Source organism: Nomascus leucogenys, chromosome 15 (genome assembly GCF_006542625.1).
Source record: "Nomascus leucogenys isolate Asia chromosome 15, Asia_NLE_v1, whole genome shotgun sequence".
Classification (NCBI taxonomy): domain Eukaryota; kingdom Metazoa; phylum Chordata; class Mammalia; order Primates; family Hylobatidae; genus Nomascus; species Nomascus leucogenys.
This window is the reverse complement of record NC_044395.1, coordinates 92,926,668-92,952,734: the sequence shown is the minus strand read 5'-3', so window position 1 is coordinate 92,952,734 and position 26,067 is coordinate 92,926,668. Positions and strand designations below refer to the sequence as shown.

Sequence of the window (26,067 nt, the reverse complement as noted above, 5' to 3'; positions counted from 1 at the left end):
AGAGCTGGCCGGGTGCGGTGGCTCACGCTTGTAATCCCAGCACTTTGGGAGGCCGAGGCGGGCGGATCACAAGGTCAGGAGATCGAGACCATGGTGAAACCCCGTCTCTACTAAAAACACAAAAAAATTAGCCGGGCGTGGTGGCGGGCGCCTGTAGTCCCAGCTACTCGGAGAGGCTGAGGCAGGAGAATGGCATGAACCCGGGAGGCGGAGCTTGCAGTGAGCCGAGATTGCGCCACTGCACTCCAGCCTGGGCGACAGAGCAAGACCCCGTCTCAAAAAAAACAAAAAAACAAAAAAAACAAAAAAAACAAACAAAAAAAGATATAGAGCTATTGCCAATTTGTGGTTAGTAGGGAGGGAGCTGGTAAAATACCTCATTCTCTTTCTCTTCCTAGCCTACTGATCTGCTAGTACCTCCCACAGATTTAACCCAATCAGGAGCCAGAAGTCAGAGAGTTTGCTATACCCACAGATATCAGCCACATAGGGCACACAGCAGTGAGGAGAAAGGGTGGGAAGTGAATCAGGAGTGATAAATGGAGGATATCTACTATACTACTCATTCTTCAAGGCCCAGCTCAAGGTCTACCCCCTTCATTCAAACTTTCGTTCATTCCTTCGATATATACTAATTGTTCTCTTTATGCCAGACATCAATTTGTCTGCCTGCTTTTCTAAGAATAGAGCCCTATCTCTTGACTCACGTGGTTGCTTTAGCAGTCATTGTATGCAGTGTACATATCCAAAGGTGGTATTTGAACTGAGACCAATGAGTCCTTTCTCCTGGATTTTGAATTTGGAGTTAGGATATACTTGGGTGAGTTTTTCCCTGGGTGGCTAAAACTGGAACATGTAGAACTTTGAAGGTATTAGTAGCCCTGTTTTCTGCTGCTCCTCTTTCAGCTTCCTTTTGGGTTTCCTCCTATCTCAGTTGACTTTATTTCTCAGCCTTATATACTGGCTGCTTCTCTAATCTATGAATTTTTCTTAGGATTGAGTCATTTTCCATTTTCTATCCTCTAATAACTCTCTAAGTGATAGTACCTGTTTTTACAGCTTAAATACGATTTTAAAACTACAAAAATGTTTTTATTTTAGGAAAAATAGAAAATACTAATCACATAATGAAGAAAATAAAAATTTCCTATAATCTCACCACTCTAATAAATCAACTTACTTCTACAAAAGAGTCAAAAGTTTGTTGTTTATCCAGTTCTTAAGAAAATGAAGTAGTCAGGATTCTTAATTGCACACTGATTTAGTCAGCAAAGGAATTTATTGGAAGGGCATTGGTCATCTCGGACTTGAAAAATGATTACAAACAAGGGAGGCTATGCAGTATCCAAGACCATAGCATAAAACCAGCTTCCACTCTTGAATACTGTATATCACAGCTTATACCATCATTGCTGACCATAGTGGATGCTGCTGCTGCTGCTGCTGCTGCTGCTGCAGTATCACTCACCCATAGAAGCTTGAAGTTACTACATTTCCCTGACTATCTACCAACAGATGGATTTGCAGTAGTCCTTGTTTTTTTGTGATAACTAATCCAATATCCAAGACAGGTGCATCAGATTAGCAGAGCCTAGCCTCATGCTTATAAAGCTGGTACCTGGCATCTTTGCTTCTCTGGTAGGCAGTCAGCTCTTATAATGTAGAAAAACCGGCCAGGCGTGGTGGCTCACGCCTGTAATCCCAGCACTTTGGGAGGCCGAGGTGGGTGGATCACAAGGTCAGGAGATTGAGACCATCCTGGCTAACGTGGTGAAACCCTGTCTCTACTAAAAATACAAAAAAAATGAGCCTGGCGTTGTGGTGGGCGCCTGTAGTCCCAGCTACTCGGGAGGCTGAGGCAGAAGAATGGCACGAACCCAGGAGGCGGAGCTTAGTGGCACTGCACTCCAGTCTGGGCAAGACTCCGTCTCAAAAAAAAAAAGAAAAGAAAAACTGCCCAATGCCTACCAGAGAAGCAAAGATGCCAGGTACTAACTTTATAAGGGAGTTCAGTTACTGTGTAGCTGAGACTGAAAATCAGATTCTTGAGTATTTAATATAGTCAATATACACAGAAGAACAGCACAATCAATTGCACACCAATTCAAAAGTTGGTATTTCAAGATTTTAATGTGTTTGGTGTCTGCTAAACTCAATGAACATGTAATTTCATAAATGAACACCGCTTTTACATCCTTCAGTTCCACCCTCCACAACACTGCCAGAGTTATTTTTCTAAAATGCAGATTTTGTTATGTCATTCTTCTACTCAGAATCCTTCAGTGGTTAATTCCCCATTTTTTTATAGTATAACGTTCAAACTCTTTAGCGTAACATACAAGTCCTTCTCAATATTTGAGTCCTGCCAAATTTCTAGCCACAACTACCAATATTCTACTCTGTCCCCTGAAATAACACATTAGCTCCGGTCATATCTTATTAGTTCTGTTCCCCTGAAAAATATCATGCTTTTTCATGTTTCTGTGGCTTTGTGCGTGTAGAACATTTTGCCTGGAATGCCTACCCCTTTGTTGTCTTCTTTGCAAATTTATCTTTAAAGATTCAGTTCAAATAGCACCTTTGCATGTAATACCTTGTTGATATACTCAGTTTATGTTTTTTATACATTTTTCTAATATAGCACTCATTACATTGTATTGTAATTATTTCTTACATAATTTTTCCTATTAGAGGCTAATAAATTTGGGAATTTAGATTTCCTTGTTATCTTTTTATCTCAGAAGATGTTTGTTTAATAAATAATGGAAACACTGTACTTCTGGTTAGTTAATTGATTTTGTTAGTACACTCCTTTTAAGATTCAAAGTCATGCAGTCAATCTCTTCATGATTGATTAACTTTGCCTGATCCACAACCGAAGATTATGTTCCCACCTTGGCTAATCTTGCAAGGGAACTAGGGAAAATACACTTTAATGGACCAGTAGTATTATCTTGATATATGAAATATAACAAATTATAATTATAGGCTTAAGGATGAACTTTGAAAGTGTCAGGAAAGTACCTTGTTTTAGTGAAATATGTGTACTGAATTTTCTGTTTGATATGTTTCTTATTAAGGAGCTAAAAAAAGCAGCCTCAGACTTAATAAAGTCCAAAGTCATATGTCAATATAAGATGGGAGAAGAAAACATCAATCTAACAATTAAAGAACAAAAATTTCAAGAACTTCAAGAAAGACTCAACATGGTATTTTATTAAATGTATTTGTTTATAACATTAATATTTTCAATAAAACTTATGAGAATTTCAGGATTGTAACACAAAAATATTCCGTCTTTGCAAAGTCAATATGTATAGTTAAAGGTAATATGAATCTGTTTTTTTATTAATTTTTGCCGTAGACTTTAGGACAATAAGATTTGGCTAGAACTATTTTATTTCTACTTGAATACGTTTTGAGTAATCTTGTGGTACAATGGTATCTCCAGGACAGCTTTGGAGATGAGAAATTTTATAGTTTTTAACATTTACAATTTTGCACCAACCTATGTTGGTATATAGTATCTTCTTCAGTTCACTGAAGTCACTGTTTAAACCACAAACAAATGTGGGTACTTTGGGCCGGGTGCAGTGGCTTACACCTGTAATCCCAGCACTTTAGGAGGCTGAGGTGGGTGGATCACTTGAGGTCAGGAGTTTGAGACCAGCTTGGCCAACATGATGAAACCCCGTCTCCACTAAAAATACAAAAATTAGCTGTGCATAGTGGTGGGCATCTGTAATCCCAGCTACTTGGGAGGATGAGGCATGGAATCCACTTGAACCCAAGAGGTGGAGGTTGCAGTGAGCCAAGATCGCACCACTGCACTCCAGACTGGGTGATAGAGTGCGACACAGTCTCAAAACAAACAAACAAAAAACCAAATGTGGGTACTCTGTGGGTAGTAATAGGTCATAACACTCCAAAATTTGTTTAGTACTGAATTGAATGTAGAATTTGCTGAATTTTATATCATAACTTTAAAACTATTCAAATTTTAAAGGAATTGGAATTAAATGAGAAGATTAATGAAGAGATTACCCGTATTCAAGAAGAAAAACAGGTAAGCAATCATAAGATATTTGGAAGCCAGTAAATATTCTAAAAATCAGATAAAATGTAAAAAATAAGTGGAATCATGCATAGCACATAGTAGGCACTCAGTTAATGTGTATTAAATGTACATGTGTATACTTTTTAAAATCAGTCTCAATATACTTTCATTAAAAAATACCTTAGATTTTTTCCTTGATAGATAAGACCAGTGATACCCTAACAAATAATTATTGAAGTTTATTTATGTGTAGTGCATACTTTTTCAGGACATTATACTCTCATTTGAGTCTATTTGATGCTTATAATTATTCCATTTTTTAAAAGATGTGTGAAAGAATATTCCTCCTGTTTCTTTTTTCTTTTCTGCTTTTCCTCCATTTGACTCTCAATGTATGCCATGACATCCTAGCCCATTATGACATTTTATAATATTATACCTCATATGACATTTCAGTAGTGATGTATTTACTGTTGGGGGGTGGCGAGCCAAAAAATCTTTATTTTAGTTTTGAATTCTTCACGTGTCTTAGAATCCACAGTTTATTCCAAAAAACTTTGTTAATTATTTGAGGGACTCTTGGAAATAATATAATAGAAATTATTTTAGATACCATTAGATGTGCCATTAGTTTAATATAAAGTATTGAAATTAAACTATAAATACAATGAGTTAGGAAACTAGAAAATGTATGTGAAGAATGATCTTAGAAACATACCTATCTTAAAACTTTTAAATTGATATATTATATTTGTGTATTTTCAAAGGATATCATCATTTCTTTCCAACATATGCAGCAGTTACTTCGGCAACAAATTCAAGCTAATACTGAAATGGAGGCAGAATTGAAGGTGCTAAAAGAAAATAATCAGGTTCTATCTATCTATCTATCTATCTATCTATCTATCTATCTATCTATCGTGTTTTAGTATATTTTCATCTAATTAACTTCCTGTTTAGTTTATTCTTCTGTCCAGTTTTATTGAGATTATTTTGAATTCTAGGGGTAAGATATTGACTTTCTTCATCAACTTGTTTTCAGTGTCTAAAGTAATGAGCATATATTATTCAACATTTATGTCACTAGTGAAATGTTAAATTTTATCAAGTATCTGACTTAATTTTACAAAATGAAAAATCCACTCTGTTATAACAGAATGAATAGGATTTTTTTTTGTCTTAGAATTGGGGTCACAATGCAACACTGAAAATAAAAAGTGAAAGTGTCAACTGCAGTTTAAGAGAGCATTCAGCCAGCTCTCAGAAGTTTGGGGTAGATCTCTCTTCACAGGAATATGATAAAATTGGTGCTGTTACCACAACGAACACCTCATCATCCTCTTTCCAGTATATATAAGGAAAGGACTGGGAAAGAGAGGACATTGTTGGCCATTGATAATTTGGGAGTGCAGGGTTCAAAAAGAGGCTTTTTCTCTTACATCCCTAGCAGAGGCAGGTGCATTTCCCCTTATAAAGCTGAGTGAAGAAATGTACAAGAAAATCTCTTGTAGGGATTGAGATACAAGAAGGGGAGACTGCCTTTTGTTCCCTGGCTAGATGCTTGAAATGCTGTAGAAAGGTGAAGGTCCACTCTAGGGTTACCAGTAAAGTAAAATGTGATAAGTTCATGTGGAAGCGGTTGGCACGTATTTCTTTTGTTTTGTTTTGTTTTGTTTTCTTTCTTTCTTTTTTTTGTTTGAGATGGAGTCTTGCTCTGTCGCACGTATTTCTTTTGTTTTGTTTTGTTTTCTTTCTTTCTTTTTTTTGTTTGAGATGGAGTCTTGCTCTGTCACCCGGGCTGGAGTGTAGTGGCATGATCTTGGCTCACTGCAACCTCCACCTCCTGGGTTCAAGCGATTCTCCTGCCTCAGCCTCCCGAGTAGCTGGGATTACAGGTGCCCACTACCACAGCCAGCTAGCCTATGTTTCTTGAAGTTTGGAAGTTTACTAAGAACATATCAACTGATGCCCAGTTTTGGTCTACAAATTTCAAAAAAGGAAGTTTTTAGAGTAATCTGTGCTAATGGAGCTTGAAGTGTATTATTCTTAAAAAACCTTATGGTTCTTTGGCTTCACATGAAGGAACCATGGAGATTAGTGGAGGAGCAGGAACTGCCCTGTATGCCACTGGGCCAAGTGATGGGATGTCCAATTCAGAAAAAGGGTTGGGGATATGTTCCACTGGGGTGGCCAGTAGAAGATACTTCTATCCTTCTGAAGGAGTTCAGGGTAAAGCTTAACATTTCCCAAGAAAACTACAATTACCTCCCACATAAAAACTACCATCAGTCAAGGCCAGGGCCAGATTCATGAGTATGTGACCACTGCACTGGCATCATACGGACCCACACTCAGAATGGCCTTCTGCTTCAGGTTTAATGTTTCATGGTCACTGTCTTGAAGATTTTATTTTGAATTTACATTTTGTAAATGAAGTCTAATGGTAATGGAGCATGTGCTAGGGGCTTGGATCCTCAGCTCAGGTACTTCCACTACCTCCCAGGAGTGGTTCTTGGCTGCTGGCTCTTCCACCCTCTGGGGATCTACGTCCTGCTTTGCCTCCTACTGCTCGTTCCCATCCTGCCACTGGTGCAGTTTGACTGGGTCACATTTGTGGGGAAAGGTCTGTGTTCTACTGTTGACCTTTACTCTTTGGTTGGGTGTAGGTGCAGGCAGGGAGGGCCTAGGTTGGGTGCATGTACCCCACAGTATTTTGGCTTGAGACATAACAACAGTTGTCTTTGTTGCAGGTTGGTAGTGCCTTAAAGTGTTAGGCAGGTGACTTGGTGGGGGTCTGCAGGGAGGATGAATCCCCAGCCCAGGTACTGAGTGCATACCTCCTGGCAGTTGCAGTCCCTTGAGAGTCACCCATTTGCCATGGGTTGGGGTGAAGGCCCCATTGGAAGGGAAGATTTTCTTCCCCACCCATGTCCAGGACATAGTAGATGGGTCTAGCAGCTGGCAGGACAGGGAACCTGGTAGCTGGTGGCTCTCACTCATGCTGAGTTGTGTGATGAGGCCCTTAGGCACCTTATGAGGGTCTGCATTTGCCTGGTGAGTATCCCCAAGCCTAGGGGATCATGATATTAAATAGAAAATAAAAAGCACCATGACAAATTGAAAGAGAGGGAGGGGCTGCAAAGAAAGGAAAAAGTTGTATATTTTAGTACCTTTAGTAGCACTTTTTTCCCTGTGTTTTTCATTTTGTACCAGGCCCAACAAATTATGCAGAGTCTATCATTGAATGGAACCAAATTGAACCTGAGCAATGCAACATTTATTAACATCTCCTCACCATTGAGGTTCTATGGCTTATCATGTAATGAAAGTTTTGCCTTCCTTATTTCTCTTACGTGTCCCAAATACTATAGAAGAGGGAGGGAGAGGTGGTATTCTAGCGTCAGACCTCTCCCTTCCTTTAATCCCTTCACCTATTCCAATATAAGACTAGCAAAAAAAGTTTCTCTTGAAGTCCAGCTATTAGCAAGTACTCACCTCCCATCTCCCCTGCCTACTCTATAGTTAGATAACTGGAATTATTTCTCTAATATGCTGAACCTTCTCCCAAGCAACATGTGATATAATTTAACTAGGTTCTTTATGCATAGCTGTTACCAAGAGCATCTTCTAATCCAAATAAATGAGCTAAAACATAGATTTTTAGGCCAAACACAATATTAAAGATCATCTAATCCAACCATTTTGCTTAATGAAAAGAGAGACCCAGGAAATGTAGGCAGTGTGGTTCAAAGCCTCAAAATTAGTGACAAAATCAGGATGAAATCTGTTGTGATTCTAATCCAGCACTATTTCTATAACATACTGTTAAGATACTTTTCCTAAATCTATGACAGCTTATCTAGCAATTTTATTACATCAATTATACTAAGATCATAACTCTTAACTTGCCCCTTCATGAGCTCTAAGTCCAGTACTTACATACTGCTGAATTCTACAGAGTCTATATACAGTTACGTGTTTCTCCGAGTTAATGGTGACTATAAATATAATTCCAGGATATTTTGACTGTGACTACCAATCATTAGATAATCAAATGCCTCTCTCTTTTTCTCTCAAATGCCTTTCTCTTTAACTGCCACAAGTATTACCTGAACCTTGATAGTACATAGAGAAGCTAGATTTTATAAGCTAAAATTTTAAAGTATTGTCAAAAACAGAATTGTCAGCTTTTTATTTTGACAAGTAAAGATATTAAAAATGCAAACAATACAATCTATCATTACTATCATTTTATGAAAGAGAACATTTTAACATCAAACATTTATTAAGGACATAATCTCAGGATAAAGGATGGTCCTTTATAAGAAAAGACATTTGATGACCTTATATTGACATTTTTTGCCTTGGACTAGTGAATGTTTTGTCATGGATCAGTACTTGTCTGGTCTGCAGACTGGTATCTGAGAACCACTGAAATATAGCATAACAAAATATTAATGTTGAACCGTTGCTGAGGATTATGTTGCATAGATATCGCAAGTGTTTTCTTGAGGAGCATTCTCATTCTACCTGTACTAAAAGGGATCATAACTCTTGATAATGGCCAACTGTTTTTCAGTGCTCTGCAATCATGCTGTCATCTGTCTTACTTTTCTAGTAGTAAAATTTAGAGCATAGAAAGCTAAATTCTCATGATAGGAAATATTTTCTATTGTGATTTAATTATTGTTTAGTCCAGTTATAAGCATAGTTATGTTCCTGTAGTCATAGTATTAACAAGAATAATATACTTAGTTTTTTTCATAGTATTTTTTCATAGTATTAACTAGGATCATTTAGTTAGTTTTTGGAAGATTAAAGCATTAGCAAATGGCTTCATTTTGAATTTTCACAATGTCAATTTTTTTCAGAGATGGTTTTCAAAAGAGAGAGGCATTTGGATTATCTAAGTTATTGGTAGTCATAGTCAAAAGATCCTCGAATTATATTTACAGTCACCATTAACTAAGAGAAACACATAACTACATATTTATGACTACCGTAGGCTCTGTAGAATTCAATGGTACATAAGTACCAGACTTAGAGCTCATGAAGGGGCAAGTTAAGAGTTGTGGTCTTAGTGTAGCCGGTCTAACAAAATTGCTAGATCAGCTGTCTCTGTTATCCAGATGCAAAAATACCCCAAATAATTTCCTAATAGAATATACTATACTTAATCTTAGCCAAAAGGCCAAGAAACAATCCCTGATAGAATATAAACTCCATGGCCCGGCACAGTGGCTCACGCCTGTGATCCCAGCACTTTGGGAGGCTGAGGTGGGTGGATCACCTGAGGTCAGGAATTCGAGACCAGCCTGACCAACATGGTGAAACCCCGTCTCTACTCAAAATACAAAATTAGATGGGCATCATGGCACATGCCTGTAATCCCAGCTACTCGGGAGCCTGAGGCAGGGGAATTGCTTGAACCTGGGAGGCAGAGGTTGCAATGAGCCGAGATTGCACCATTGCACTGCAGCCTGGGCAACAAGAGTGAAACTCCGTCTCAAAAAAAAAAAAAAAAAAAAAAAAAAGAATATAAACTCCATAAGGACAGCAACATTTCCACTGATGTAGCATAAAAACCTAAAACAGTGTCTGGCACATCGTAGGAGCTCATTAAATTTTCTTAATGACTGAAAGATGAACATGAATAAACTCATAGTCTTTCCAAGTTTAGATATTGCCTGGTCAGGACTTCTAGTTAAGCATGTTTAACCCCACGTTACATATTTTTGAAACTGCAATAAAATGACACTAATACATCCACAAGGACAAGGAAATGGGGAGGAAACAGTAATATTACTAAAAAGTGGGAACCAGATGGACAATGGTAATTTACTTAGCACAAGAGAAGAAGTAGAAACGAAATCAAAGATGCAGAAATGGTCAGGATTTGCAAGTATCATGTGCCTCTAGAAGTACAGTATGCAGCTGAAGCCAGAAACTAAATCTATATAAGAAGCCATGCAATCCCATATTTTCCCACCCTGCCCAAGTAGACAGTGCTCCTCTCCTACTTTGCAGAAGATTGGAGGTTTCTGTTGGAGAATCTGAGGAACAGCTGAGGTTTGGGGGGAAGGGGATCTAGTGGTTTGCTGGAGCCAGCTTTTGCCAGTGGGAGCTGGTTGTTAGATATTAAGGAATTTTGTGAACTGGTTGTTAAACCAATGGTAGTTTGAAATTAACTATGATGTGAATATTTAACATGAATGAAAATGGCAAATGCCTCAAATCAGGCTTTTTTTTTTTTGAGAGCTAGTTTATCAGTTTACTACTACGAGTATGATATTGACAAGAGGTTGGAAGTCTGAATTCTAAATAGTGAGACCTTCCAGCCCAGTATCCTCATTTAGAGGGCAGCTAGCCTAATTCTCCGGCAGAAATATGGAAGATTCTTTTCAGAGGAAGCTAACCTGCCTGAGAGAAAAGACTATAGCTGCTACAGTTAAGCTTTCCCAGTGAAATAGCTCAGCCAGGTCAATCCACAGTGAAACCTACCATTTGACAAAACTTTCAGCCGGCATTTTAATACCTCATTTTTAAATATGAATAGGTAGTTAATGATTACTGGACATTTGAAGAAAGCCTCTGATATGGTTTAGATATTTATCCACCCAAATCTCATGTTGAGATGTAATCCCTAATGTTGGAGGTGGCTCCTGGTGGGAGGTGTGTGCGTCATGGGGGTGGATTCCTCATGGCTTGGTGCTGTCCTCAAGATAGTGAATGAGGATAGTGAATGATCTCGTTTTCACGAGATCTGGTTGTTTAAAAGTGTGTGGCACCTGCCTGCCTTGCTCTTGCCCCTGCTTTCACCATGTGATGTGCAAGCTCCCACTTCACCTTCCACCACGAGTAAAAGCTTCCTTAGGCCTTGCCAGAAGCAGATGCCAGTGCTATGCTTCCTGTACAGCCTGCAGAACCATGGGCCAGTTAAACTTCTTTTCTTATAAATTACCCAGTCTCAGGTATTTCTTTAGCAATGCAAGAACAACCTAATACAGCCTCCAATATGAAAAACAGACAAAACAAATAGGATAATGAAAAAACCTTGTAGAAACTAAGAAAGTATATTTAGTTAAAGGGAATATGTTAATCTACAAAACAAGAATTTTGAGTTCATAAAGAAACTCAGAGAATAAAAGAGAGCCCTTCAGATAAATATATTAGCAGACATAAAAAGTGCAAAGGAAAGGTTGGAAGATAATACTGTCTTCTAAAAAGTAGAACCAAAAGACAAAAAGATGGAAAACAGGAAAGGAAATTGGGGGGTCAGTTCAAGTTGTCTGGTGAGTGTCACAGATAGAAGAGAGAAAATAGAGGGAGAGGAAATGACCAAAGAATTAATAGAAAAAAGTCATCTAGGCCTGACAGATGTAAGTTTGTCTTGCCCAATACCAATGCATATCATGAAATTTTGTACAACACATAAAGAAAAGATTCTAAAATTGTACAAGAAAGTAGGTCATATACAGGGATTAAGAATGAGAGTGGTAACACAAGGTTTCAGACTTCTCAGTGGCAACACCGGAACGTAGAAGACAATAGAACCATGCCTTCAGATGTTGGGAAAAAATTGATTTCCGAAGCAGAGTTGTATTGTATTTAGCCAAACAAATTGCCAAGTATTGGTAGAATCAAGACATCTTCAGACATATAGGGTCTCAAAAAATTTACCACCCTATGCCTCCTTTATCAAGAAGTAATAGAATGTTTGCTCTACCAAGACAAGGGAGTAAACCAAGACAGGAAACTATGGGATCTGGGAAACAGGAGACTCATGACAGAACTGAAAAAGGGTATCCTCAGAGATAACCTAATTTGTACGGCTGACAGAGAGAAGTAGGTCAAAATTGTAATGGAAGGATGGATGTCTCCAAAAAACTGAAATCGAGAGAATACCTGAAGTAGGCAGTTTCTTTTAGATAGAGTTATTGGGTGCAGACAAGAAACGATTGATATTGCTAGTGCACTGTTTTAAGAGCATGATGTTCTTGGTCATTTATTATTACTAGGATACAGACTTGTGGTTTATTCTCCCATATCTTCTCTAAAGTTTTATTTGTTTATCTTCTAAAATACAATATATTATCAATAAAAAAATTTGTAAGAATGTTAAAGTACTAAGCATCTATTATACACACTATAAATATTTAGAAACTACTCTGTTTTATAGTTATGCACCACATAACAATGTTTTGTCAATGACAGACCACGTGTAAGATGGTGGCCCCATAGGATTATAATGGAGGTAAAAATTCCTATCATCTGCTAGTATCATAGCCATCATATTGTCATAGCACAACACATTACTCACATGTTTGTTGGTAATGCCGGTATAAACAAACCTGCTGCACTGTCATATAAAAGTGTAGTACATACAATTATGTATAGTACATAATACTTGATAATGATAATAATGACTATGTTACCAGTTTATGTATTTATTACACTATACTACTTATCATTATTTTAGTTGACTTCTTCTATTTATTAAAAAAAAAAAAGTTGGCCAAGTGTGGTGGCTCATGCCTGTAATCCCAGCACTTTGGGAGGCCAAGGCGGGCGGATCACGAGGTCTGGAGTTCGAAACCAGCCTGACCAACATGGTGAAACCCTGTCTCTACTAAAAATACAAAAATTAGCCAGTGTGGTGGTATACACCTGTAATCCCAGCTACTTAGGGGGCTGAGGCAGGAGAATCGCTTGAACCTGGGAGATGGAGGTTGCAGTGAGCCGAGATCGCGCCATTGCAGGCCAGCCTGGGCAACAGAGCAAGACTTCATCTCAAAAAAAAAAAAAAAAAAAAAAAAAAAAAAAAAAGTTAACTGTGAAACAGCCTCAGGCAGGTCCTTCAGGAAGTATTCCAGAAAAGGGAGTATTATGATAGGAGATGAAAGTTCTATGAGTATTACTGCCCCTGAAGACTTTCTAGAGGGAAAATATGTGGAGGCGGAAGACATAATATTGATAATCCTGACTCTGTGTAGGCCTAGGCTAACGTGTGTGTTTGTGTGTTAGTTTTTTTTTTATAATATTTACAGTGGCTTTATTAATACTCATTAAAAACTAGAAACAGCACAAATGTTCAACCCAGAGGTCAATGTATAAACAAACTACTGCATCCATACAACAGATTACTCAGCAGTAAAAGAGAACCAACTACCGATTCACACAACAAACTGGATGAATCTCAAATGCATTTTGCTAAGTAAATGAAGCCAGACTCAAAAGGCTACATACAGTGTTGTTCCGTGATTCCATTTATAGGGCATTCTACAAAAGCCACAATTAGAGAGACAGAAAACAGATTATTGATGGTCAGTGAAGAATAGGGGTGCTGCAAAGTGGCCCAAGGAAACTTTTGGAAATAATAAGACTGTTCTCTATATCTTCTGGGAGTTACATGAACATATGTATTTGTTAAAATGAACAATTGGGGAGGGGAAATGGGAGCTCCTGTTTAATGGATTCAGAATTTCTATTTGAGATGATGAAAAAGTTCTGGACATGGATAGTGGTGATAGTTGCACAACATTGTGAATATACTCAGTGCTACTGAATTATACACCTAAAAATGGTTAAAATGGTAAATTTTATGTTACATATATGTATTTTTAACTTTTAGGTTCAGAGGTACATGTGCAGGTTTGTTACATAGGTAAATCGAGAGTCACATAGGTTTGGTGTACAGATTATTTTGTCACCCAGATAATAAGTATAGTACCTGATTGGTAGTTTTTTGATCTCCCTCCACCCTCAAGTAGGCCCTGGTGTCCATTGTTCCCTTCTTTGTGTCTATATGTGCTCAACGTTTAGATCCCACTTATAAGTGAGAACATGTGGTATTTGGTTTTCTATTCCTGTATTAGTTTTCTTAGGATAATGGCCTCCAGCTCCATCCATGTTGCTGCAAAGGACATGATCTCATTCTTTTTATGGCTGTGTCGTATTCCATGGTGTATATGTACCACATTTTCTTTCTCCAGTCTACTGTTGATGAGCATTTAGGTTGATTCCATGCCTTTGCTATTGTGAATAGTGCTGTGATGATGTGTCTCAGTTTTTGACCAAAAAGCTTAAAAAGGAAAAATATAAAAATTTAAAAATAGCTTATACAATAAGGATATAAAGAAAGAAAATATTTTTATACAACTGTACAATCCGTGTGTTTTAAGCTACGTGTTATTTCAAAAGAGTCAAAAAGTTAAAAAAAAGTTTTTAAAGTCAACTAAGCTTGATTTATTATTGAAGAAAGAAAAAATTAAAAAAATTTAATGTAGCCTAAGTATACAGCATTTATAAAGCCTATGCTGGTGAGTAATAATGTCCTAGGCCTTCACATTCACTGACTCACCCAGAGCAACGTTCATGGTAAGTACCTTATATAGTTACATGTGTACCATTTTTAATCTTTTATACCTCATTTTTACTGTACCTTTTCTATGTTTAGATATCCTTAGTTATAAAAATACTATTGTGTTACAATTGCCTACACTAGTCAGTGCAGAAAGATGCTGTACAGTTTTGTAGCATAGGAGCAATAAGCTATACCATGTAGTCTACATGTAGACTATACCATTAGTAGGCTATACCATCTAGGTTTGTGTAAGTACACTCTATGATGTTCATACAGTGACAAAAATCACCTAATGATGGAATTATCAGAACATATCCCTGTCTATAACCAACACATGACTCTATATACCTATAAATTAAGGAACTGTTACTTTTATAAAAATATCTATTTTATCCTGAAATAGAGGCAATCAAAATAGGTATTCATTGGGTACTCTTAAAATGCATAGCTTCTTATGAGCAAGAGGAGAATCTCCATGTTAAAACTGTAAAATTCTTATTAGATATGTTGCCATAATTTTACATAATTTATCTTTGCATACTGATATTCTAGACGTAATTGAGAATTCTCTAAATAGATGGAGTACTATGAATAATATGGAATTCAAATGAGATGGATTTATATATGTAATATGGAGAGTAAGCAAAACTTTTTTTTTTTAAAGAAAAGCAGATGACAGAACAGTGTACAATATGGTCTCATCTGTATTAAAAAATGTATATATATTTTACATACATAGACAATTTCTGGAAAGAAATACAAGAAACTGCTAAAGTGGTTACTTCTGGGGTGGAAAACTGAGAGAATAACTTTACTTTTTTTTAAAAAAAACATCCTTTTGTGTGGCTTGACATTTTTAACCTGAATGTACATAGCTTTGTAAACAACTTAAAGATTCCAGATGTATTAGGCATGTAGGCAGGAGTTCTATCACTGTTTATCTTTTTATAGAAATTTACTTGGATTATCAGCAGACACTGGAAAAACCTAATAATATTGATGACACTGATTTAATAGCTTTAAAAACCTAGTCTTAGAAAACACGTGATAGTATTTTTACTCTATAAGTTTATTTTGTGGGAGGGAGAGTGTGGTAGTGATTCCGTTATGTTAGTTCAATGAAGTAATTAAGTTAATATGGTAAATATTTAAGTTATGCTTAAAAAGTGCTAATTTGAAATTAAAATTAAAATTGTATTTAAGAGTTTTCTAGCCAGTTAATTTCTAAAATAAACAGATAATGGAAAAAATGTTCTATGGTAGTTAAATTTCTTTAGTAGAGTTAGGCTGGATTGTGCTACATTTCATACTTTTCAGTGCTGTACTTTATATTACCTTTTCAGCACATTAAAACTTATGCAGTGAAACTGAATAATGGCAATGTTTTTATACCCTTTTATAGCCATTTCTTTATCATAACCTCCCCCTATTTTCTGTTAGCTAAACTATAAGCACTTTTCCATTAATTTATGAAAATTATTGTTGAGATAGCACATTATCACTGATCTGTATGGCACTTTCAGCATGTTAGAAGCAAAGGTCCAAGCAACATAAAACACATCAAAATTCATTAATGTGGTATTGATTATTTTTTGGATAATTAATTTTATTGCAGACCCTTGAAAGAGATAATGAGCTGCAAAGGGAGAAGGTAAAAGAAAATGAAGAAAAGTTTCTTAATCTTCAAAATGAGCATGAAAAAGCACTAGGAACTTGGAAAAGACAAGTAAGTTTATTAAATAGTAAAATAGTAAAATATTTTAAATAGTTTTAGACATTTAAAATAACTATAAATGCTAAGAAAATATTGCAAAAATATTAGAGGACTAAAATCAGACACATTTTTTTTCTTGGTCTCATATTTCCAAAAAGGTGAATGCTTTTTAAAAGCTAAATTTAATGAAATTCCCTGTAATGCTTTTATGCATGGAAGACCACACAAATACATGTTTGTGTATATATGCATGCATGCATATATATAATTTGAACTCCCATATGTGACAAAGAAAAATTAATTTACTTTTTCATAAAACCATTGCATAGTATTTTAGCAAACGATTAAAATAATTATATATGTACTATTATTAACTGATCTATTTTGCTTTCCTCAGCAGTTTTGTTGAGATATATTAGAGCCATGTTTAGAACATGTGTGCAGTAGTTGACTTCTGTAGTATTACCGTTTTATCATATTAACAACATATCATAAGGGTTGTTGTATTCTAAACATAGCTATTTCCTTAAATCACTTTTTTAATTTTATAATAATTTTTAATTCAGCAAGGTAGATAAAATAATAGTGTAAGATGAGGTAAAATCAAGTTGTGAAATATAAAGGTTCACTTTAAACATTGGTGGACCCCAAAATTAATTATTCTATGCTAATATCAATTTTATTTGCATTTTAAATTCTTTTTAAATAAATGAGAGAGTAGAAAGTGACTATGAGTTTATGAAGCTATATTTTGGGAAAGTATGATTATGTTTTAGACTATTGTGCTAATTATACTATACAATATATTATAGTAATGGATATCTAAATACCAGCTTGATAATATTTTCTGTAGATTATTTTGTTTGATTCAAATTATTACATAAGTAACTCCTGATTTGATTCATTTGAAACTAACGTTGTTTTTTTTTTTTTTTTTTTTTTTTGAGATAGAGTCTCGCTCTGTGCCCTAGGCTAGAGTGCAGTGGCTGGATCTTGGCTCACTGCAAGCTCTGCCTTCCGGGTTCACGCCATTCTCCTGCCTCAGCCTCCCGAGTAGCTGGGACTACAGGCGCCCGCCACCACGCCCGGCTAATTTTTTGTATTTTTAGTAGAGACAGGGTTTCACCGTGTTAGCCAGGATGGTCTCGATCTTCTGACCTCGTGATCTGCCCACCTCAGCCTCCCAAAGTGCTGGGATTACAGGCGTGAGCCACCGCACCCGGTTGGAACTAACATGTTTTCTTAATTTATAGTGTGGAGACATCAAGTCTTCACTGATGGTTTTGCTAAGGTTTACTTAAATCTAAGAAAAGTTTTGTATTTAATTTTATCAGAATACTAAAAAATCCTTAATTGGTATACTAGTACAGTTTATCATTAGGCAACAAGCATAGTAATGTTCATTTTAGCATCAGTTAATCTACATTTTATCCATGTACCATGTTTTCATCCCCAGTGTTTAAAAGCCCATGGAAATGGTGCTATCAGGATAAGGAAAACTGTTTAAGTGAAAAGGAAATATAAACTTAAATATGCCAAACACGCAAAAAAACCCCAAAAAGATCAATTTAGCTAAGAAAATTAAACATTCATTTTCTCTGAGACTACAACCGTGCTCCTCTCTCAAGAAAAAAAAAGAAAACTATTAAGAAAAATAAGCAGTTTCACTGGTGAGGCCTCAATCTATAAATGTGGATAAAGTCGGTTTTATCTTAGAATTTTTAAGTTCTGCAATCATTTTGCTTCCATTATGCTTTGGTACTCAACAGAATATAGATAAGTAAGAAAAAGCTGCCTTGGTTCTATAAGAATTTTCTTCAGTGGGAGATCACATTTACTTTTTAATTGTATTTCTATCTGTAAGTTTTTCACCATTCTTGAGTGAAGGGCAATAGTAGTGTGGCTACTGAGATTGGATCAAGACAGGTTAAAAAAACAAAGATACTGATAAAAATAAATTGGAATCATATAAACTGCTGTTTCATATTTGGTCATTCAAAAAAATAAACAGTGAAAGAAAATACTATGCTAATTAAACTTGCATATTATTAGACAGCATATTTAAAATTCATTGAAATATTAAAAATAACAATATTATGTGTATCTTTTTATTTTGACTAGATATATAACCAATGGTTGTTATATAGACAAAAAGACAATAAGTGAGAATGTTCAGAAATTAGGGAAAGGGAGGTCATAAAAAGAATTCAATTTGGCTGGGCGTGGTGGCTCACGCCTGTTATCCCAGCACTTTGGGAGGCCGAGGCAGGTGGATCACCTGAGGTCAGGAGTTCAAGACAAACCTGGCCAGGATGGTGAAACCCCGTCTCTACTAAAAATACAAAAATTAGCTGGGCATGGTGGTGGGCACCTGTAATCCCAGCTGCTTGGGAGGCTGAGGCAGAGTATTGCTTGAACCCAGGATGTGGAGGTTGCAGTGAGCCGAGATCGCGCCACTGCACTCCAGCCTAGGCAACAGAGTGAGACTCCATCTCAAAAAAAAAAAAAAAAAGAAAAAAGAATTCAATTCACAACACTTATTGAGCATATACTATGTGTTAGACACTATTCTAGGCACTGGGTTTTCAAAGATGCCTAAAATACAAGGATTATCAAAGAGTTTACACTCTGCAGGGACAGATAACTATGGCATTAATCACAATAGTGCAAGGTACTTTTTAGCATTATTAACAAAGTACTATGAAAGCACAAAATAAATCATTTTCTTTAGCTGGGCTGGAGAAAGTTTTAGAGAAAAGATGACCCTAGAATTTGGCTTCGAAAGATGAAATAGGATTTTTTTTGGGGGGAGTTGGGGGGAAGATGGAGTCTTGCTCTGTTGCCCAGGCTGGAGTGCAGTGGTGTGATCTCGGCTCACTGCAACCTCCACCTCCCGGGTTCAAGCAATTCTCCTGCCTCAGCCTCCCGAGTAGCTGGGACTACAGGTGCATGCCACCACGCCCGGCTAACTTTTTGTATTTTAGTAGAGATGGGGTTTCACTGTGTTGCCCAGGCTGGTCTCGAACTCCTGAGCTCAGGCAACCCATCTGCCTTGGCCTATCAAGGTGCTAGGATTACAGGCATGAGCCACTGTGCTGGGCTGATGAAATGGGATTTAAGCATAAGGTTCCCATCTCCACCCTTCCCATTCCATCCTGTTGGCATTTCATTTAAAAAAGAACAGAACAATCGGCTGGGCGCGGTGGCTCATGCCTGTAATACCAGCACTTTGGGAGGCTGAGGTGGGCGGATCACGAGGTCAGGAGATCAAGACCATCCTGGCCAACATGGTGAAACCCCGTCTCTATTAAAAATACAAAAATTAGCAAGGCGTGGTGGCACGTGCCTGTAATCCCAGCTACTTGGGAGGCTGAGGCAGGAGAATTGCTTGAACCCAGGAGTCAGAGGTTGCAGTGAGCCAGGATCGCCACTGCACTCCAGCCTGGCGAGAGAACGAGACTCCATCTCAAAAAAAAAAGAATAGAACAATCATGGAGGCATGAAAGTCTATTTTCAAGGACCATGAATAGTCTGCTCTGAATTAAAAATGGGATGTGTGAAATGTGACATTGGAATATAGGTTGAGATCAGCTTTTGAAGACTTCCTTACTAGGAGATTAGAATTTAAGTAATGGGAAGCCATTGAAGGATTTAAAACAAATAAGTGACACAGGCAGATTGTGTTTTAGAAAAATAATTCTTGCAACAGTATGGAGGATGGCTGTGTGGAAAGAAATCAATAAAAAGAATGTTGTAATAATCTAATCATGAACCTATGAGTGTGTGAATTAGGACAGTACAACAATGAAGAGGGATAGATACAGGATGAATTTTGGAAGTAGACTTGGTATGGTTAGTGACATTTTATATATAATGGATATTGGGAGGGGAAAAGACATCAAATATTCTTAGGTTGGTATAACTCATAGAATGATAATATCATTAACTAGCTTAAGGAATGTAAAAGGAGAAGCAGATTTTGTGGATGAAAATAGTGAGTTTAATTTGAGAACTGTAGAATTTGTGGTGCTTTCAGGACATCTAGCTTGAAGTGCATACTATCCATTTGGAGATGTTAATCTACTCCTAGGAGAGAGGTTGGGGAGGAGATATAGATTTAAGATTTATTAGCATATAGGTGAAATAAGATAATCTGTGGAAAGAGTGGAACACTTGAAGGAAGAGTGCTTAAGAAGAAAGAACCTTGGGTTTCTTATCCCAGGAGCCAAGAAAAAAGAAGAAAGAACCTTGGGAAAAGCCAACATTTTGTGAGTGGTGTGTGTGTGTGAGAGAGAGAGAGAGAGAGGAGAGGGTGTGTGTGTGTGTGTGTGTGTGTGTGTGTGTGTGTGTGTGTGTGTTTGGGGGCAGGAGGGGAGAGGGAGCCAGTAAGAAAGGTAGGAGGATAAAGAGAGAGTACTAGCATGGAAGTCAAGAAAGGAAGCTGTTTCAAGAACAGAGTAGTCAACATGGTGAAATGCTACAGAGCTATTAAATGATGTGAGACTTGGAAAAAATCCTTTTGCTAATTTGCAGGTGATATTTGAGAAAACAGTAGAACAATGAGGGCAGAAATCAGGCTATTAAGGAGTGATGGGAGGTTAGAATTTGAAAGTAGCAAGTATAGACTTTATTTTAAGAAATGAGAAAGACAGGGCCAGGCTCGGTGGCTCATGCCTGTAATCCCAGCACTTTGGGAGGCCGAGGCGGGTGGATCACAAGGTCAGGGGTTCGAGACCAGCCTGGCCAACATAGTGAAACCCTGTCTGTACTAAAAACACAAAAATTAGCTGGTAATGGTGGAAGCCTGTAAGCCCAGCTGCTTGGGAGGCTGAGGCAGAAGACTCGCTTGAACCCAGGAGGCGGAGGTTGCAGTGAGCCAAGATCACACCACTGCACTCCAGCCTGGGCGACAGAGTGAGACTCCTTCTCAAAAAAAAAAAAGAAAGAAAGAAAAAGTGGGACAGACAGAGGAACTGGGTCAAGGAGGAAAAATATTAGGAATGTGAGTAGAGCATATTTGTAGGCTGACAAGAAGATGCTGATGTAGTGTGAGAGATTGAGAATAGACAGAAGAAAAGAGAAAATTCCTAGAATTAGGACTTAGGAAGACAGGAGAGGAAGGAATGAAGAACACCTGGAGAGTTTAGCCTTGGAAAAGAAATACCTTGCAGAGATAGATTTAAAGATGATTAAAAATATATGAAATGAACAAAGTAACATGAGTTTACATCTACTGGCCTCTATATAGGGCTTTATAGAGGAATATCAATTATAAAAATATTAGGAATAGTAATTATAGTATTTATAATAAGGAATATTACAAGCATTAGTGGAATTTGTGGTAGGATTTTTAAAATTGTTCAAGGGAAACTTTTATAAGAAACTTTTAAACTTTTATAAAACCATAAATATACTTTTCCATGACAAAAGGATATATTTCTCCTCAGTGGAACTTACCTTGTCTCATATTTGAGGCTTCTGTGAGAGTACTCCTTTCCCCCAAAATAAAGTTTATGAAATTTTATAGGGAGTGAAAGTCTAGTTATGTCTTATTATGTCTTATTTATGAATTTAATTTTTTGTTTTTTATGAATTTAAATAAATTTTTTTATGAGACCAAGAGGTAGCTTAATATTGTCATTAAGGACACAGTCCTCAGATTTAGCTTTGGAATTAAATCCTCACTGCCATTTTGTGTCTACTTGATCTGGGACAATTACTTAACTTCCGTGAGCCTCACATTTCTTACCTGTAAATTGGGCATAATAATACCTCACAGGGTTTTGATGAGTATGCAATTATGCTTATTAAGTAGTCAGCCCAATTCAATAAATGGTGGCTCTTAATATTAGTAATGACTTTGTGATTGTTTTGATTCTTTGACTATTTCCTGAAACTGTTGTTAATGAAATATTTTCAGACGAAACTTATTTATATACTTGATATACTTGTTTATTCTGGTTCCTTTTTTATAATAGGCTGAAGAACTTAATGGAGAAATTAATAAGATTAAAAATGAATTATCATCCCTTAAAGAAACTCATATTAAGTTACAAGAACATTATAACAAATTATGCAATCAAAAAACGTTTGAGAAAGACAAAAAGTTTCAGGTAAAATTTAAGTATGTTGTGGGGTACAAACTATCAAAGAAATTAAGGCTGTCACTATGATTTTTTTCCCTGTTTTATACATTAAGTTTCTCAACTTTAAAAAAATGAGTATATGCATGTGGTCTCTAATACATTTTTAGTTAATTTTTGTATACAGTATGACATAAGGATTGACGGTCATTTTTGTATATGAATTTCCAATTGTCCCAGCACAAATATTTGTTGAAAATACTATTTTCTCTCCCATTGTACCTTAGTACTTTCTTTGAAAATCAGTTGATCAAATATATGTGGGTCTATTTCTCGACTCTTTATTATGATCCATTGATGATATGTCTATACTTAAGCCAATACAACACAGTCTTTATTAATGTAGCTTTTAAAGAAGCTATAAAATGTAGCTAAGTCCTTCAATATTGTTCTTTTTCCAAAAAAGCTTTTTTCTATTCTAAGTCCTATATTTTCTTATCACTTTTAGAATCAGTGTCTCGATTTCTGTTTTAAAAGTGTGTGGGGTTTTATTTGGCATTGAGTCTTCCAGTCAATGAACATGGTATAGCTTCCATTTATTTGGATATTTTAAAATGTCTCTCAGAAATGTTTTGTAGTTTTTATCATATAGGTCTTGGAAATTTTAGGTTAAATTTATTCCTGGATATTTTATGTCTTGGGATCCTAATGTAAACAGTACCTAAAATTTTTATAATTGTTCATTGCTCATATATAGAAGTACATTTTTTCAAGACAAGGTCTTACTATGTTGTCCAGGCTGTACATGAACTCCTGGGCTCAAGTGATGCTCCCACCTCAGGCTCCTGAGTAGCTGGGATTACAGGGGTGAACTGCCATGCCCAGCTTAGAAGTACAATTGGTTTTTGTATATTGACCTCATTTTTAAATTAAGTTATTGTTATAATAGTTGTTTTCATTGAACTTTGTGGGTTTCTATAATATATGATCATGCTGTCTGCAAGTTTAAGACAGTTTTACTTTCTTTCTGAAAAGCTGTATGCTTTTTCTTTTTCTCAATTTATGCACTAGCTAGGACCCTCTAATCTAATGTTGAATAACAATTGTGAGTGGGCATGCTTGCCTTATTTCTATCTTAAATGGAGACTAGTCTTTCACCATTTCTTATCATTTTAGCTATATGTTTTTGTTTATACTCTTTATCAGTTTGAGAAAGTTTCCTTTCATATCTGGTTTGCTGAGCTTTTATCACAAATGAGTTTTTATCATGAATGGACATTAAATTTTGTCAAATGCTTTTTTCTGTGTCTATTAAGATGATTGGGTTTTTAAAAATTCTTTTCATATTAATTATATCAATTGATTTCCAGATGTTAATCTGCATTCCTGGGATAAACTTGAGTTGATCATAATATATTATCCTTATTATATATGGCTGGACTTAAATTGCTAGTGCTTTGTTAAGGATTTTGTATTGATGAGGAATGTAAGTTTTGTTTGTTTTTTCTTTGCAATATTTGAACTGGTTTTTGCGTCAAGAGTAATACTGGTCAAGTAAACTCAGTTGGAATATATTCCTTTCAATGTATAGAGTTGGTATGATTTCTTTATTGAATGTTTGGTCGAATTTACCAGTGGAGCTATGTAGACTTTCTTGGTGGGAATATTTTAAATAACAAATTCGGTATTTAAATTATTTACAGGGCTATTCAGATTCTCATTTCTTCTTATGTTGGTGTGCAGGAAAGAGTTAACATAGCACCCCTGTGAATGCTGTACTTAGAAAGACCTCCTAGTAAAGTTGGCCACTGGCTGATGCCTGGAAACTTGAATTTTGGGAGGATTCTCACCATTTCCTGACAAGAGTGGCTCACTGTACCTAAACTGTTAGTACAAACAATGTGGTTTGTTCTGAACAACTGCTTTCTTTCTGGGATTCTAGAATTTTGGCACATGCTACGTAGAGGGTACCTGCATGAACAGCAACCTCCCCCAAAATACTTTGGGCGCTGAGTCTCTAATGAGCTTCCCTGGTAGACAGCAATTCACATATGTTGTCACAATTCAATGCTGTAGGAGTTAAGCTTGTCTTATGTGACTCTACTAGAAGATGACCTTTGGAAGTCTGGTTTCCTCCAGACTGCAACTCGTGTGCCTTTTCCTTTACCTATTTTTCTTTGTATTATTTCTCTATAATAAATATTAGCCATGTGTATGGGTATATATTGAGTCCTATGAGTCCTCCTAATGAATCTGATTTGGGGTGTTGTGGGACCCCGAAAGAGCCAGTTGGAGTAATTTTTATCTTTCAAAGAACTTGTCCTTTTCATAAGTTGTCAAATTTATTGGCTAGGGTTGCTCATAATATTCTCTTATTATTATAGTCCTCTAGGATCAAATTGATGCCCCTCTGTCATTCTTGATATTCGTAATTTGTATCTTCTCTTTCTCGCTCTCTGTTTTTCTTGATCATTTAAGTTAGAAGTTTTCAGTTTTATTGATCTTTTCAAAGAACCAGGTTTTGGGCCAGGTGCAGTGGCTCACTTGGGAGGCTGAGGCAGGGGAATCCCTTGAACCTGGGAGGCAGAGATTGCAGTGAGCCGAGATCGTGCCACTGCACTCCAGCCTGGCAACAGAGTGAGACTCCATCTCAGGAAAAAAAATAACGAACAAAAAACAGGTTTTGGTTTCATTCATTTCTCTCCCATGTTTATTTATTTGCTATTTCATGGATTTTTGCTATTAATTTTCTTATTTCCTTTACTCTGCTTACTTTGGGTTTAATTTGGTTTTCTTCTAGCTGGCAGATTGAGGCTGCAGTAAGGTATGATTACACCACTACACTGCAGCCTGGGTGACAGAGCAAGATCCTGTCTCTCTTTCGATAGACATATAGGCAGGCAGGCAGATAGACAGACAGACATAGAGATATATAAATGGGGTTTTGCCATGCTGTCCATGCTCAAAAATTTTAAGATTTCTCTTGTGAGGTTTTCTCTGACCCGTGGATATGGGTATGAGTATGATCCACTGGAAATATGTTGTTAAATTGCCAAACATTTGAGAATTTTCCAAATATATTTCTGTTAGTGACTTCAAATTTAATTTAGTTGTGGTCAGGGAACATTCTAGGTAAGACTTTAATCCTTTTCAATGTACTAAGACTTATTTTTTGGCCAAGTATAGTGCCTATCTTGGTGAATATTTCATGTGCTGCTGAAGAGAATGTGTGTTCTGCTGTTGGTTCTGCTGCTGGTGGAAGGTTTATTTTTGTTGTTTGTTTTCTTTGAGACAGAGTCTCACTCTGTAGCCCAAGCTGGGGTGCAGTGGTGCCATCTTGCCTCACTGCAACCTCTGTCTCCGAGGCTCAAGCAATTCTCGTGCCTCTGCCTCTCGAGTAGCTGGGACTACAGGCCTGTGCCACCATGCCTGGCTAATTTTTCCTATTTTAATAGGAACATGCTTTTGCCATGTTGTCCAGGGTGGTCTCGAACTCCTGAGCTCAGGCAATCCACCCGCCTCAGCCTCCCAAAGTGCTGGGATTACAGGTGTGAGCCACCATGCCTGGCCAGTTGGTGGAATGTTTTATAAATGTCAATTAGGTCAAGTTGGTTGGTATTGTCCAAGTCTTCTCTATCCTTACAGATTGTGTGTGTGTGTGTATGTGTGTATACTTGTTCTATCAATTAGTGGGAGAAGAATGCTAAAATATTTCATTATAACTGTGAATTTATCTTTCTTTTTTCAGTTCTGTCAGTTTTTGCTTCACATTTATATGTGTGTGCATACGTTGTGTATACTTTACTAAAATATATATATATAGTTTAACTGAATGAAAATGAAAAAACTA

At 36.7% G+C, this 26,067-nt stretch overlaps 1 protein-coding gene and 1 pseudogene across 1 annotated transcript in view; one reads left to right on the top strand and one right to left on the bottom strand.

Annotated features, from left to right (window-relative positions):
* CCDC73 (coiled-coil domain containing 73) overlaps window positions 1-26,067 on the top strand; it is a 148,449-nt gene that overhangs the window by 95,946 nt on the left and 26,436 nt on the right. Inside the window, exons 9-13 of the mRNA XM_030828735.1 lie at window positions 3,081-3,209; window positions 4,007-4,066; window positions 4,825-4,929; window positions 16,036-16,146; window positions 22,113-22,247. Of these exons, the coding sequence (XP_030684595.1) occupies window positions 3,081-3,209; window positions 4,007-4,066; window positions 4,825-4,929; window positions 16,036-16,146; window positions 22,113-22,247 (540 nt within the window). The remainder of the gene's footprint in view (window positions 1-3,080; window positions 3,210-4,006; window positions 4,067-4,824; window positions 4,930-16,035; window positions 16,147-22,112; window positions 22,248-26,067) is intronic.
* On the bottom strand, window positions 9,135-9,260 carry LOC115830590 (annotated as a pseudogene).